Source organism: Coregonus clupeaformis, chromosome 31 (genome assembly GCF_020615455.1).
Source record: "Coregonus clupeaformis isolate EN_2021a chromosome 31, ASM2061545v1, whole genome shotgun sequence".
In the NCBI taxonomy this organism is placed as follows: Eukaryota; Metazoa; Chordata; class Actinopteri; order Salmoniformes; family Salmonidae; genus Coregonus; species Coregonus clupeaformis.
This window is the reverse complement of record NC_059222.1, coordinates 36,902,050-36,914,836: the sequence shown is the minus strand read 5'-3', so window position 1 is coordinate 36,914,836 and position 12,787 is coordinate 36,902,050. Positions and strand designations below refer to the sequence as shown.

Below are 12,787 nucleotides of genomic sequence, written 5' to 3'. Positions count from 1 at the left end.
TGGTAAACAAATTGAGGGGTGACCAATGAAAAAGTATGGTGCAAAAAATCAACAACAGGGGGCAGTATATAGCAAGAAAATGTACCATCAGCATTGTCTAAGTGGAGCGCCAACCATTCCTGTGTACTTGTGTGAGCAGTGCAGAATTCTTTACATTGGATGCTTTGTATTGATATTTGGCCCAGAATCCAACCAATGCCAACCAAAGCCATCCAAATGTAGGAGCAATTACTATCATTCTTTAAAGGGACAGTGCACATATTTTTCATGCTAGCTGTTCCTGTAGCTTTTCCTGTAGACTTCCAGTCATTGTGCTAACGCTAGTTAGCAATGGCTCCAGAAACTACTTTCAAACTGCCTGCAGAGACATACAAGTGGTATCCATGAGTTCATCTGACTCTGGGTAAGTACAAAAAAGCCAAAATGTTGCACTATCCCTTTAAAGCAAAATGGAGCCCATGACATAACAAAGCAGAATGTGAGAAGAACAGAATTAATATGTTTTTTTCCACTCTAAAGCCCGGTTTATACCTGGCGCTAATATGTGTCCTGTGTCCTGATCTTGTCCACATTCTGACTGTGTCCACATTTTAAGAAATGTAATCTCTTATCCGTCCACTGTGCATGCATTGTGACTGGATTTCCTGGCCCCTCCCTGTATGCAAATTATTTCACAGCTATTCTTTCAAAATAATATTTATTTATTTATTTTAAGACACATATTGATGACATAAGTCAATGGTGCCATCTGTCCAGATCCGTCTACACGTATACAGTGGGGAAAAAAGTATTTAGTCAGCCACCAATTGTGCAAGTTCTCCCACTTAAAAAGATGAGAGAGGCCTGTACTTTTCATCATAGGTACACGTCAACTATGACAGACAAATTGAGATTTTCTCTCTCCAGAAAATCACATTGTAGGATTTTTAATGAATTTATTTGCAAATTATGGTGGAAAATAAGTATTTGGTCACCTACAAACAAGCAAGATTTCTGGCTCTCACAGACCTGTAACTTCTTCTTTAAGAGGCTCCTCTGTCCTCCACTCGTTACCTGTATTAATGGCACCTGTTTGAACTTGTTATCAGTATAAAAGACACCTGTCCACAACCTCAAACAGTCACACTCCAAACTCCACTATGGCCAAGACCAAAGAGCTGTCAAAGGACACCAGAAACAAAATTGTAGACCTGCACCAGGCTGGGAAGACTGAATCTGCAATAGGTAAGCAGCTTGGTCAGATGAAACCAAAATAGAACTTTTTGGTAAAAACTAAACTCGTCGTGTTTGGAGGACAAAGAATGCTGAGTTGCATCCAAAGAACACCATAGCATGGGGGTGGAAACATCATGCTTTGGGGCTGTTTTTCTGCAAAGGGACCAGGACGACTGATCCGTGTAAAGGAAAGAATGAATGGGGCCATGTATCGTGAGATTTTGAGTGAAAACCTCCTTCCATCAGCAAGGGCATTGAATATGAAACGTGGCTGGGTCTTTCCGCATGACAATGATCCCAAACACACCTCCCGGGCAACGAAGGAGTGGCTTCGTAATAGTTGACGTGTACCTATGATGAAAATTACAGGCCTCTCTCATCTTTTTAAGTGGGAGAACTTGCACAATTGGTGGCTGACTAAATACTTTTTTCCCCCACTGTATATCCAAACCCAATGTGTGTCTGACTACCTAAGGAGGTGGTCAGGAAGATCCGATCACAATCAGATCACAATGCATCTTATAAATGTCTACACCTGTCTAAAACTGTGGCCGCTATCAGAATGTGGAGAAGATCAGGACAAATGACCAGGTTAGAACCAGGTATAAACGGGGCTTGAGAAAGGTCATGAAAGGATGCACATGGGTATCTTTGCTATATACATGTTAAGAGGTACTTCCTGTTTCCGTGACTGATGGGAAACACTGTAAAATGTGATCTTCCTGAGATTGGAAAGATTTGCTGTTTTTCTTTGAGATTTACGCATCAACTCCAGACTGTTTGATTGCCTGCCTGCTGCCATGTTGGGTCAATAGTTTGGTCCTTTACTGAAAGGATCCCTGCTCCTCATCATGACACCGTAACACATGGATAGATGACACACCCCCGGCTGGCCCGGGACCCCAGGGTTACCTCTCTTCCCCTCCTCCCCGTTTAAGCCAGGGGGTCCTGGCTTCCCTGGATGACCTGGTTTACTATACCCCTGGGGACCCATCGGACCTGGGAAAGTAGACAATTACAAATGAGGTGTATCTCTTGTGGTTCCAAAACATGTCCTACTGGTTTGCCAACAATTCCTAATCCTGTTATTTGATCACTTTTGATTGAAAAGGGGTAGCTAAGGTCCCAAAAGGCTTACAATGTGTTTATCTGCAGAAGAGGGAAAAATGGTTGCAATAGTTCTGAAATGAATCCCAGAAAGTATTCTCAAACAGCTTGGACTGAGGACATGATTGGATTACTGTGCTGTGACCCAGATGCATCAATCTTAAGAACATTTTCCTGATTCCATTTCTATATTGACTAAATAACTGAATAGACATAGTTACACTGAGTGTACAAAACATGAAGAACACCTTCCTAATATTGATTTGCACCCCTCCTTTTGCCCTCAGAACAGCCTACATTTGTTGGGGTATGGACTCTACAAGGTGTCGAAAGCTGTTGATTCCATTGCTTCCCACAGTTGTGTCAAGTTGGTTGGATGTCCTTTGGGTGGTGGACCATTCTTGATACACATGGGAAACAGTTGAGCGTGAAAAACCCAGCAACGTTGCAGTTCTTGACACAAATCGGTGTGCCTGGCACCTACTACCATACCGTTCAAAGGCACTCACATATTTTGTCTTGCCCATTCACCCTCTGAATGGCACACATACACAATCCATGTCTCAATTGTCTCAAGGCTTAAAAACCCTTCTTTAACTGGTCTCCTCCCCTTCATCTACAATGATTGAAGTGGATTTAACAGGTGACATCAATAAGGGATCATATGTCATGGAAAGACTAGGTGTTCATAATGTTTTGTACACTCAGATTAGATGTACAGTAGCGTACCATACATAGTAAACATGTTTTATATTCCTATTATTACCTGGAGGCCCTGGTGTTCCCGGATCTCCAATCTCTGTTCTTCCTTGACTCCCCTTCTCACCCTTTAATCCTGGATCTCCTGAAAACACAAATAGAATGCAGTGTGTTCCAGACAGTACAAATATAATGTAATGTGTTCCAGACAGAACAAATAGAATGCAATGTGTTCCAGACTGAACAAATAGAATGCAATGTGTTCCAGACAGACAAATAGAATGCAATGTGTTCCAGACAGAACAAATAGAATGCAATGTGTTCCAGACAGACAAATAGAATGCAATGTGTTCCAGACTGAACAAATAGAATGCAATGTGTTCCAGACAGACAAATAGAATGCAATGTGTTCCAGACAGAACAAATAGAATGCAATGTCTTCCAGACAGACAAATAGAATGCAATGTGTTCCAGACAGAACAAATAGAATGCAATGTGTTCCAGACAGACAAATAGAATGCAATGTGTTCCAGACAGACAAATAGAATGCAATGTGTTCCAGACAGTACAAATAGAATGCAATGTGTTCCAGACAGTACAAATCTATTTTTACATTTAACTTGACTACAGGAAAAAGCTAGGCCTTTGTTTACATTTTACTGGTACAGTGTCCTGGAGAAGATCTCAATTACTCCTCTCTCCTGCAACACCACCACTAGAGGCAGTGCTGTAACACCACCACTAGAGGCAGTACATTCTACTGTTTACCTGTACATACTGCACAGATGAAATTAGTCCTAAAGCCTATTTATTACCTTTCAAGCCAAGCATCCCAGGATGCCCAGGTCGACCTGGATGGCCCGGCTGTCCACTGGAACCAGGGTTCCCAGGAAAGCCTGTAGATCCCTTGGGCCCAACCGGGCCTGGTGCCCCCGAAGTCCCATCCCTGGTCTGGCAGTGGTCACAGTTACTCAGCTGCTGGTTACTGAGGAGTAGCGAAGGCATCTCCACTGGGATGAAAACACAATGGAGAAGGCTCAGATAATGTGTACTCTACAGAGTACAGCAATGATCAAACATAATCAATACTCACATCTAAGTACCTCTCTGCATATTTCCTGAATGATTTGCTTGGACATCTCCCTTCCCTGTGGAAATGTGACATGATTGATGGCATCATGCAAAATGTATGAGTCAATTAATACAGACGGCATAGACATTGATGGAACAGTTAACGATTGTTGTTGAAAAGTGACATGTTGGGTAGTTGTTGGTGACCAAGCATGGTCAATGTACTGGTGGGGTACTGGTGAGTGTACTGGTGGGGTACATACAGGTCTCCCCTCTAGTCCAGGTGGCCCAAGAGGGCCAACGTCCCCGCTCTGTCCTCGAGGCCCAGGCGGGCCAGTCTGCCCTGATAGTCCTGGCTGGCCTTGGTGACCTCCCAGTCCCCTCTGACCGGGGTCTCCTGTTGTTCCTTTCTGGCTTCCACAAGAGCATAGTATAAGTACACACACTGCTCTAGATGGGGACGTATGCTTGGCTATTCAGGGCTACAGCTACTTACAGTAGTCAATGACAGACTTACCTCCCCTTTTTGTCCCGATGAGCCAATAGAGCCCTGTCAATCAAAGTCATAATGGCTGAGTATTAGTCATGTTGATTAATTATAATGTAATTGGGTTTGAATGAGATGGAAATACAACTAACTTCCATATCCTCTGGATGTGGATAAAGGGAAAACATGCTGTTTAAATTGATATTCTCAATGGAAAAGTGATAGTCAGAAGTCAATTTGAGAGTTGTTCCGACACTTCCAAATTCACAATCCAACTTCTGTACATGAATGTATTAGAACAGGGGTGTCAAACGTACGGCCCGCGGGCCGGATCAGGCCCACAAACGGGTTTAATCCGGCCCGCGAGATGATTAATTTTTTTTTTTTTTAAATTTAAAAAACGTGATTTTTTGACTTTTCACTGTATTTTGCACCAGGAGGCTTTGTGTTGCAAGTCATTAAAGATGGATAACGTCATGAAGGTGGTCATCCAAACTGTTAATTTCATCCGATCCAGAAGCCTGAATCACCGTCAGTTTGACAGCCTTCTCAGAGAGAAAGACCACATCTATGGCCTGCCATACCACACTGAGGTAAGATGGTTAAGCCGAGGTGCTGTGCTGAGGCGTTTCTTTGATTTACGAGAAGAAATTGAACAGTTCATGGAAGAAAAGGGCAAACCAGTGTTAGAATTTCATTCCGCAGAATGGATGCAGGACCTTGCATTTATGGTGGATGTTACAGAGCACCTGAATAACTTGAACAAACAGCTGCAAGGGCGCATCAAAGTTGTCACGCAGTATTATGACAGCATACGTTCTTTCAAGTTGAATGTGTCATTGTGGGAGACGCAACTTGCCGGTGGTGATGCAGCTCACTTCCCCTGTCTGAAAAATGTGTGCGCGACCCAACATGTGGCAGACATGAAGCGGTTCAAAGATAAAATAACGGGACTGTTACGGGAGTTTGAGCAACGCTTTCAGATTTATGTTTATATGTTTTTATGTTGATGTGCTATTGTTTTTAATTGATTTTATTTTATTTGTATATTTAACCTATTCTTGACTCTGTGGTTCTTGCACTTGTTTGGGGAACAGGATTTCATTATTTTTATCTACATTTCTGCCTGAGAAATGACACCCTGATATAGTTCTGTGATCTGTGATATACTTCTGTGAATCACTGAGGCATTGTGTGTTTGTGTGTTCTTTGTCCTCAGAACTTTCAAATAACTTGAGGTGTTTTATGATTAATAGTGATGTTGTGCTTTTGGACACTGTCCTCAGGCTCCAGCTTTATGTTTATATGTTTTTATGTTGATGTGCTATTGTTTTTAATTGTTTTTATTTTATTTGTATATTTAACCTATTCTTGACTCTGTGGTTCTTGCACTTGTTTGGGGAACAGGATTTCATTATTTTTATCTACATTTCTGCCTGAGAAATGACACCCTGATATAGTTCTGTGATCTGTGAAACAGTTCTGTTAATCACTGAGGCATTGTGTGTTTGTGTGTTCTTTTTCTTTAGAATTTTCAAATAAACTTGACGTGTTTTATGATTAATAGTGATGTTGTGCTTGTACTATTTTGGACACACTGTCCTCAGGCTCCAGCTTTATGTTGTATGTTGATCGTATTAAAACAAAAAAAACAATCTGAAGTTGTTGTTTTTAAGTTATATATACCATGATTTTTCCGGTCCGGCCCACTTGGGAATAGATTTTCCTCCATGTGGCCCCTGAGCTAAAATGAGTTTGACACCCCTGTATTAGAACATAGTTGGACTGCAAAATTCATATCAGTGCTAGTCTACAATATGAAAGAAATACATTGTGACAAGAGGAACATATTCCCAGTTACGAATGATTTAGGCAATGGAATAACCACTGTAATGTGGTTAGAAAAGTTTCCCATAGAAAAAGTATACTGTAGCACTTGCAAGCAGTAAGTACTATGTAACTGGGCTTCCGAGGCTGCTGGACAATCAACTGTCCAACTGGACAAAATGCTTTTGTATAGCCATTACGGAATTCATTCATTGATGTAAATAATATGAGATGTAATCATAGGAAGGGGAACTTACATGATTCCCTGGAATTCCCAAATCTCCTTTTTCACCTCTCAATCCCTGTAGAGAAAATTAAACGAGCAATAATGGTTTTTGTTTTTAGTCATTCTGCTTGTGATTAAATGTAAGGTCTTCAGTAATCAAATTAGTGTCCTTCAGAGCAGAGTTAAAATTGACTGCGATTTTACAAGAAGGTTAATGATATTTCCATCCAGAAACTCAGTACAAGTGACTTCTTAACCGCAGTCCTGTGGTGACATTGTCATTTGACTCGATACGCTTCCTAGTTCCCCTCCCAAAGATCATAGCTGTCCCTGTTTTCCATGACTTTTGAATTAAGCAGTTGTTCAACATGATTCCACTCTGGCTAAATGAAAGCAACCACATTTGGAAGGAGATAGTGAGCCAAGCATCAGATTATACTTGAAGCGGTCTTATGTACATGGAAACGTAGCAACCTATATACAGTGGGGGAAAAAAGTATTTAGTCAGCCACCAATTGTGCAAGTTCTCCCACTTAAAAAGATGAGAGAGGCCTGTAATTTTCCTCATAGGTACACGTCAACTATGACAGACAAATTGAGATTTTTTTTCTCCAGAAAATCACATTGTAGGATTTCTTATGAATATATTTGCAAATTATGGTGGAAAATAAGTATTTGGTCACCTACAAACAAGCAAGATTTCTGGCTCTCACAGACCTGTAACTTCTTCTTTAAGAGGCTCCTCTGTCCTCCACTCGTTACCTGTATTAATGGCACCTGTTTGAACTTGTTATCAGTATAAAAGACACCTGTCCACAACCTCAAACAGTCACACTCCAAACTCCACTATGGCCAAGACCAAAGAGCTGTCAAAGGACACCAGAAACAAAATTGTAGACCTGCACCAGGCTGGGAAGACTGAATCTGCAATAGGTAAGCAGCTTGGTTTGAAGAAATCAACTGTGGGAGCAATTATTAGGAAATGGAAGACATACAAGACCACTGATAATCTCCCTCGATCTGGGGCTCCACGCAAGATCTCACCCCGTGGGTCAAAATGATCACAAGAACGGTGAGCAAAAATCCCAGAACCACACGGGGGGGACCTAGTGAATGACCTGCAGAGAGCTGGGACCAAAGTAACAAAGCCTACCATCAGTAACACACTACGCCGCCAGGGACTCAAATCCTGCAGTGCCAGACGTGTCCCCCTGCTTAAGCCAGTATGTGCCCAGGCCCGTCTGAAGTTTGCTAGAGTGCATTTGGATGATCCAGAAGAGGATTGGGGAGAATGTCATATGGTCAGATGAAACCAAAATAGAACTTTTTGGTAAAAACTCAACTCGTCGTGTTTGGAGGACAAAGAATGCTGAGTTGCATCCAAAGAACACCATAGCATGGGGGTGGAAACATCATGCTTTGGGGCTGTTTTTCTGCAAAGGGACCAGGGACGACTGATCCGTGTAAAGGAAAGAATGAATGGGGCCATGTATCGTGAGATTTTGAGTGAAAACCTCCTTCCATCAGCAAGGGCATTGAATATGAAACGTGGCTGGGTCTTTCAGCATGACAATGATCCCAAACACACCGCCCGGGCAACGAAGGAGTGGCTTCGTAAGAAGCATTTCAAGGTCCTGGAGTGGCCTAGCCAGTCTCCAGATCTCAACCCCATAGAAAATCTTTGGAGGGAGTTGAAAGTCCGTGTTGCCCAGCGACAGCCCCAAAACATCACTGCTCTAGAGGAGATCTGCATGGAGGAATGGGCCAAAATACCAGCAACAGTGTGTGAAAACCTTATGAAGACTTACAGAAAACGTTTGACCTGTGTCATTGCCAACAAAGGGTATATAACAAAGTATTGATAAACTTTTGTTATTGACCAAATACTTATTTTCCACCATAATTTGCAAATAAATTCATAAAAAATCCTACAATGTGATTTTCTGGATTTTTTTTTCTCATTTTGTCTGTCATAGTTGATGTGTACCTATGATGAAAATTACAGGCCTCTCTCATCTTTTTAAGTGGGAGAACTTGCACAATTGGTGGCTGACTAAATACTTTTTCCCCCACTGTATATGTTTCCCAAAGCAACCTCTGGTCCATAAGTCAAATGAAAGTTTGATATGTTCATCAGTTACAGTATATTCAATTTCATTTTTTAGCTGTTTACCATTATTTGCTCTCTTGGACTGAACAACATGGCAAAATATAACCAAACTGAATACTTGAAACATCAGGAATTCCACCTGAAATCCCCTGAGAAGACAGACGCTCCATACAAAGCATCAAGGGTAGCTAATGGATTTGAATTGTCATCAGGAGTTATTAAATGAATACCTTCCCTCCTCGTTCACCTGGATCTCCCCTTTGTCCCTGGTGAGATAGAAATGACACAACAATCACATGTTATGATATTGTTATAATAGGAGAAGACAGAGTTACAGTTCCAAATGTTTCAACTTCAATACCCACATACTGCATCACGTCTATGGCACAGGCTATGGATATGCCAGATGACAGTATGTTAAACATTCTACAAGCCTCTTGTAGTGTTTCACTGTTTAAAAAATATATATATTTTGTTGTAAGATTGCAAGTTTTCCTGAAATGGTAGAAATGAAACGAAAGGCAAACTGAAAAGTTCCTGTAAAAAATACTGTTATAGATCAATTATGTATTTTATTGCATTTGATTAACCCTCACCTGTAAATTGCAGTCCTTGGGGTAATTAATTAATTTCATCCCATGAAAGATTTGCTTGGTTGCTGTAGTATAAATTATTATTCTTTATTGAAGTTAATGGAGGTAAATCTGGAAACACAGCTCACTATAAAGTAGCTTTCTGGCTCCTACTTCTTCATCAAAATGCAACGTCAGTGTTTTTCCTCGCTCATTAAATAAACAAAATGTGATCGGGATGGAAACACTGAAAACATTTGCAGAAAACATTCTTAATGCTCAATCCCAGCTCAATCGTACACTACGCCTCAGAAAAAATAAATAATTATACCAATTTCAAAATACCTTTTTGAGCAGAACATTTAGTGAAAATGAGTATAATTGCTAATTCCAATAATTCCAGTAATTGCTAAATAAGTAAATCCCTATCGAAGAGTATAGACACAGTATTTTCAGAGAAGTTAAAAGTGATTTTGTAGGAGCCTGTAAGTACCTTAGGTCCTGTCAGGCCTGGCATTCCTGGGTGTCCTGGCTGACCTGCTCCACCGAGGTCACCTGACTTGCCCTGGAATAACATTAATTCAATCAGCATTATGCTGTACATGTACATTTCAGCCATTTAGCAGACGCTCTTATTACAGCGACTTACAGTCTTCAGATAGCTGGGTGAGACAACCACATATCTGTGCATAGTAAGAACCCATAGTAGGACACTTTGTCTCTTAGACGTTCTGTGGCTTACGTCACACTGTAAGGGTTCTTCAATGACTCACACAGCCTTCTTAAAACAGATCATAATGATGTAATGTATCACCTTTACTGTCTATTTACATTCAGAATATATATAATACAAACAGATATAAAACTTAAAATGTTGACCTCCTGTCCTGGAACCCCTGGTTGACCTTGCAGTCCACTTTCACCTTTGCTGCCCTTTATTTGAGAAAAGTTAATTAGTTGAAGGAGGTACTTTATAAAAGACATAGCAGATGCTGATTTGGAAATGAAATCATGAAATACTGCTGTGAAAAAATATAAATAAATGCTCATAATCAACATTAGAGTTTTAGGGAACCATAAGGAGACATGACCATAATGCTAGAAATTAGATCTAGGGCGGGATTCAATCCGATCACGCTTTGTCGGATATGCACCTTTTAAATGCATTGTTTCCGCATTGGCAGAGACCACATTCAAGGTAAATGCTGCACATGTCGGCTCAATCGGAAATTACCTTTAAATGTCAAGCGCGCTATTACGTTTTCTAGTGCTGATTGGATTGAATCCCAGCCCTAGTTTGTGTTTTTTCTTTTTCTAAACAAATGTCCTCTCCCTAATAACTACTGTTTGAAACTAAGACATTAATATGAAAACCCTGCTCATGTCCATAAACTGCTATTTCAGTCCTGTGCCATTAACCAATACACATTGGCTCTTGTTAAAGGGATATCAGCTAATGAAAAGTGATTGGGAGACAGAGAGTGGAGACCAGTGAATGGGAGACAGAGAGAGGAGACCAGAGAACCAGAGTACCATCCCGCTTTTGATTTCCATCCCAAAATTCCACTGACGAAGGCAATAGTAGTAAGCTTGGATCACCATTTCATTTGGCGTCTCTAGTATAGCTATGGTACTGCTCTAAACAACATACTCGCTAGAAGTTATATCACTGCAGAAAATGCTAACCCAAGCACTATATGCATCTACAATAATGCTGAGTTTTGTTGCATGTCTCGGTAGGCACTATAACACAACTAGAGGAACTGATTTCAAACACCAATAGACAAGGGACTGATATGCACAGCGCAACAATAAACCCTTGTATGGACAGATGAGGTAATGTAACCGGCAGTATTTGGGATTTCATAACACTGCTCAACGTCATTAAGGGTTTTAAAGTTGCTCTGTGTGGTCATCACTGCCTCTAGTGATATTTTTACAGCACTGCCTCTAGTGGTGGTGTTGCAGCACTGCCTCTAGTGTTGGTGTTGCAGCACTGCATCTAGTGCTGGTGTTGCAGCACTGCCTCTAGTGGTGGTGTTGCAGCACTGTCTCTAGTGGTGGTGTTGCAGCACTGCCTCTAGTGGTGGCATTGCAGGAGAGAGGAGTAGTTGAGATCTTCTCCAAGACACTGTACTAGTACTAGTAAATGGCCAGAACACTCAAATTGCTCCAACACATTACAGATGTAGGATCTTAATTTGAGCCAGTTTGCTACAGCAGGAAAAGAATCCTGTAACAACAGGAAATGTGAATTATTATGTAGATTATAATTAATGGTAGGCTGGACAAAAGAACGAGTCAAAATTCACCCAAGGCTGAAAAACGTCAATAGAACGTTGGCTAAGCTGGAACACTAGCAAATTAATTGAATCGAACGTTCGCAGAGCCTATTTTGACTGGAATGATGCTTAGAATTCCATTTCACCTAAATGGCACAAAAAAATGTATCTCTTTTCATATTACCACTACAATCTGTTCTTAGGATGAAGAAGAAAAAAAAACCTGTGTACAAAGTAAACATCCGCACCCCGATGGTGTCAACTGTGCTTATGTCTGCGTAATGAAGAAATAGGGAAAAAATGAAAACTTCTGACTATTTCTGGTCTAGTGATCGATGACAACCGAGCTTGCTGCCCAGACTTACATAATTACAAAGAGGACATTCTCCTGATTAAAATGGTGTCCAACTTGAAAAAATCTAAATATACACATTGAGAGATATTTGGCGAAATAGACCGGCATGCTTCTCCATAGGAAAACAATGGGCGGAGCTCAGGGTACCAAGGGAAAAAAGTATTTTGGGGCTAGCATTTGATGACAACTGAGCTCGCTGATGATTACAAAGAGGAGATTCTCATGATTAAAATGGTGGCCGACTTGAACAAATTTTAATATACACATTGCAAGATATTTTACGAAATAGACTGACATACCTATATTTCCCCTTTATAAAACAATGGGACGACCTCCAAGTTTTTTTTTTGTTGTTGCCATTTTAACTACCAGCATAGGCATGTCTCATTGCCAACAATAGCAAAGCAGCCACTGTGACGTAGAACAATGGGCTGGGAATAGAACGTTCTGAAGGTGAGTTGGTGCCACAGTGCTTAATAGAAGTAATAGGAGCTGGCAGGCTGAAAAATGCCCTATAATAAGACCTGTCTTTTCGTGATTACTTCGAAACTACGACAAGCAGCTGGGACATATGGTAATATTATGAAACTGGGCTCCACAAGATGCAATGAACTAGTTTTTGTCAGAAAAAAGCGATGTTAAAAATGTGCAGGAAAATTCTCAGCAACAAAACAGTGATCAAATTAAGATCCTACATCTGTACCTTTATTGGTTCACAACGTTTCAATGCTAAAATGGTGTATTAAGGTATGTGGTGGAGCAATCTTTACTATTACTATTTACTATATTTACCCAAGTTATTGAGATGTTCTCAGCCCCCCCAAGAAAAGTACATT

At 40.8% G+C, this 12,787-nt stretch overlaps 1 protein-coding gene across 1 annotated transcript in view; it reads right to left on the bottom strand.

The window, feature by feature from the left end:
• Positions 1–1,632: 1,632 nt before the first annotated feature.
• Positions 1,633–12,787, bottom strand: part of col21a1 (collagen, type XXI, alpha 1) — a 47,678-nt gene continuing 36,523 nt past the window's right edge. The window contains exons 21-30 of the mRNA XM_041858214.2: positions 10,194–10,247; positions 9,808–9,879; positions 8,973–9,008; positions 6,664–6,708; positions 4,610–4,642; positions 4,356–4,502; positions 4,115–4,169; positions 3,837–4,031; positions 3,089–3,166; positions 1,633–2,214 (exon numbers count right to left, since the gene is read on the bottom strand). Coding sequence (XP_041714148.1) covers positions 2,024–2,214; positions 3,089–3,166; positions 3,837–4,031; positions 4,115–4,169; positions 4,356–4,502; positions 4,610–4,642; positions 6,664–6,708; positions 8,973–9,008; positions 9,808–9,879; positions 10,194–10,247 — 906 coding nt within the window. The 3' untranslated portion in view covers positions 1,633–2,023. The remainder of the gene's footprint in view (positions 2,215–3,088; positions 3,167–3,836; positions 4,032–4,114; positions 4,170–4,355; positions 4,503–4,609; positions 4,643–6,663; positions 6,709–8,972; positions 9,009–9,807; positions 9,880–10,193; positions 10,248–12,787) is intronic.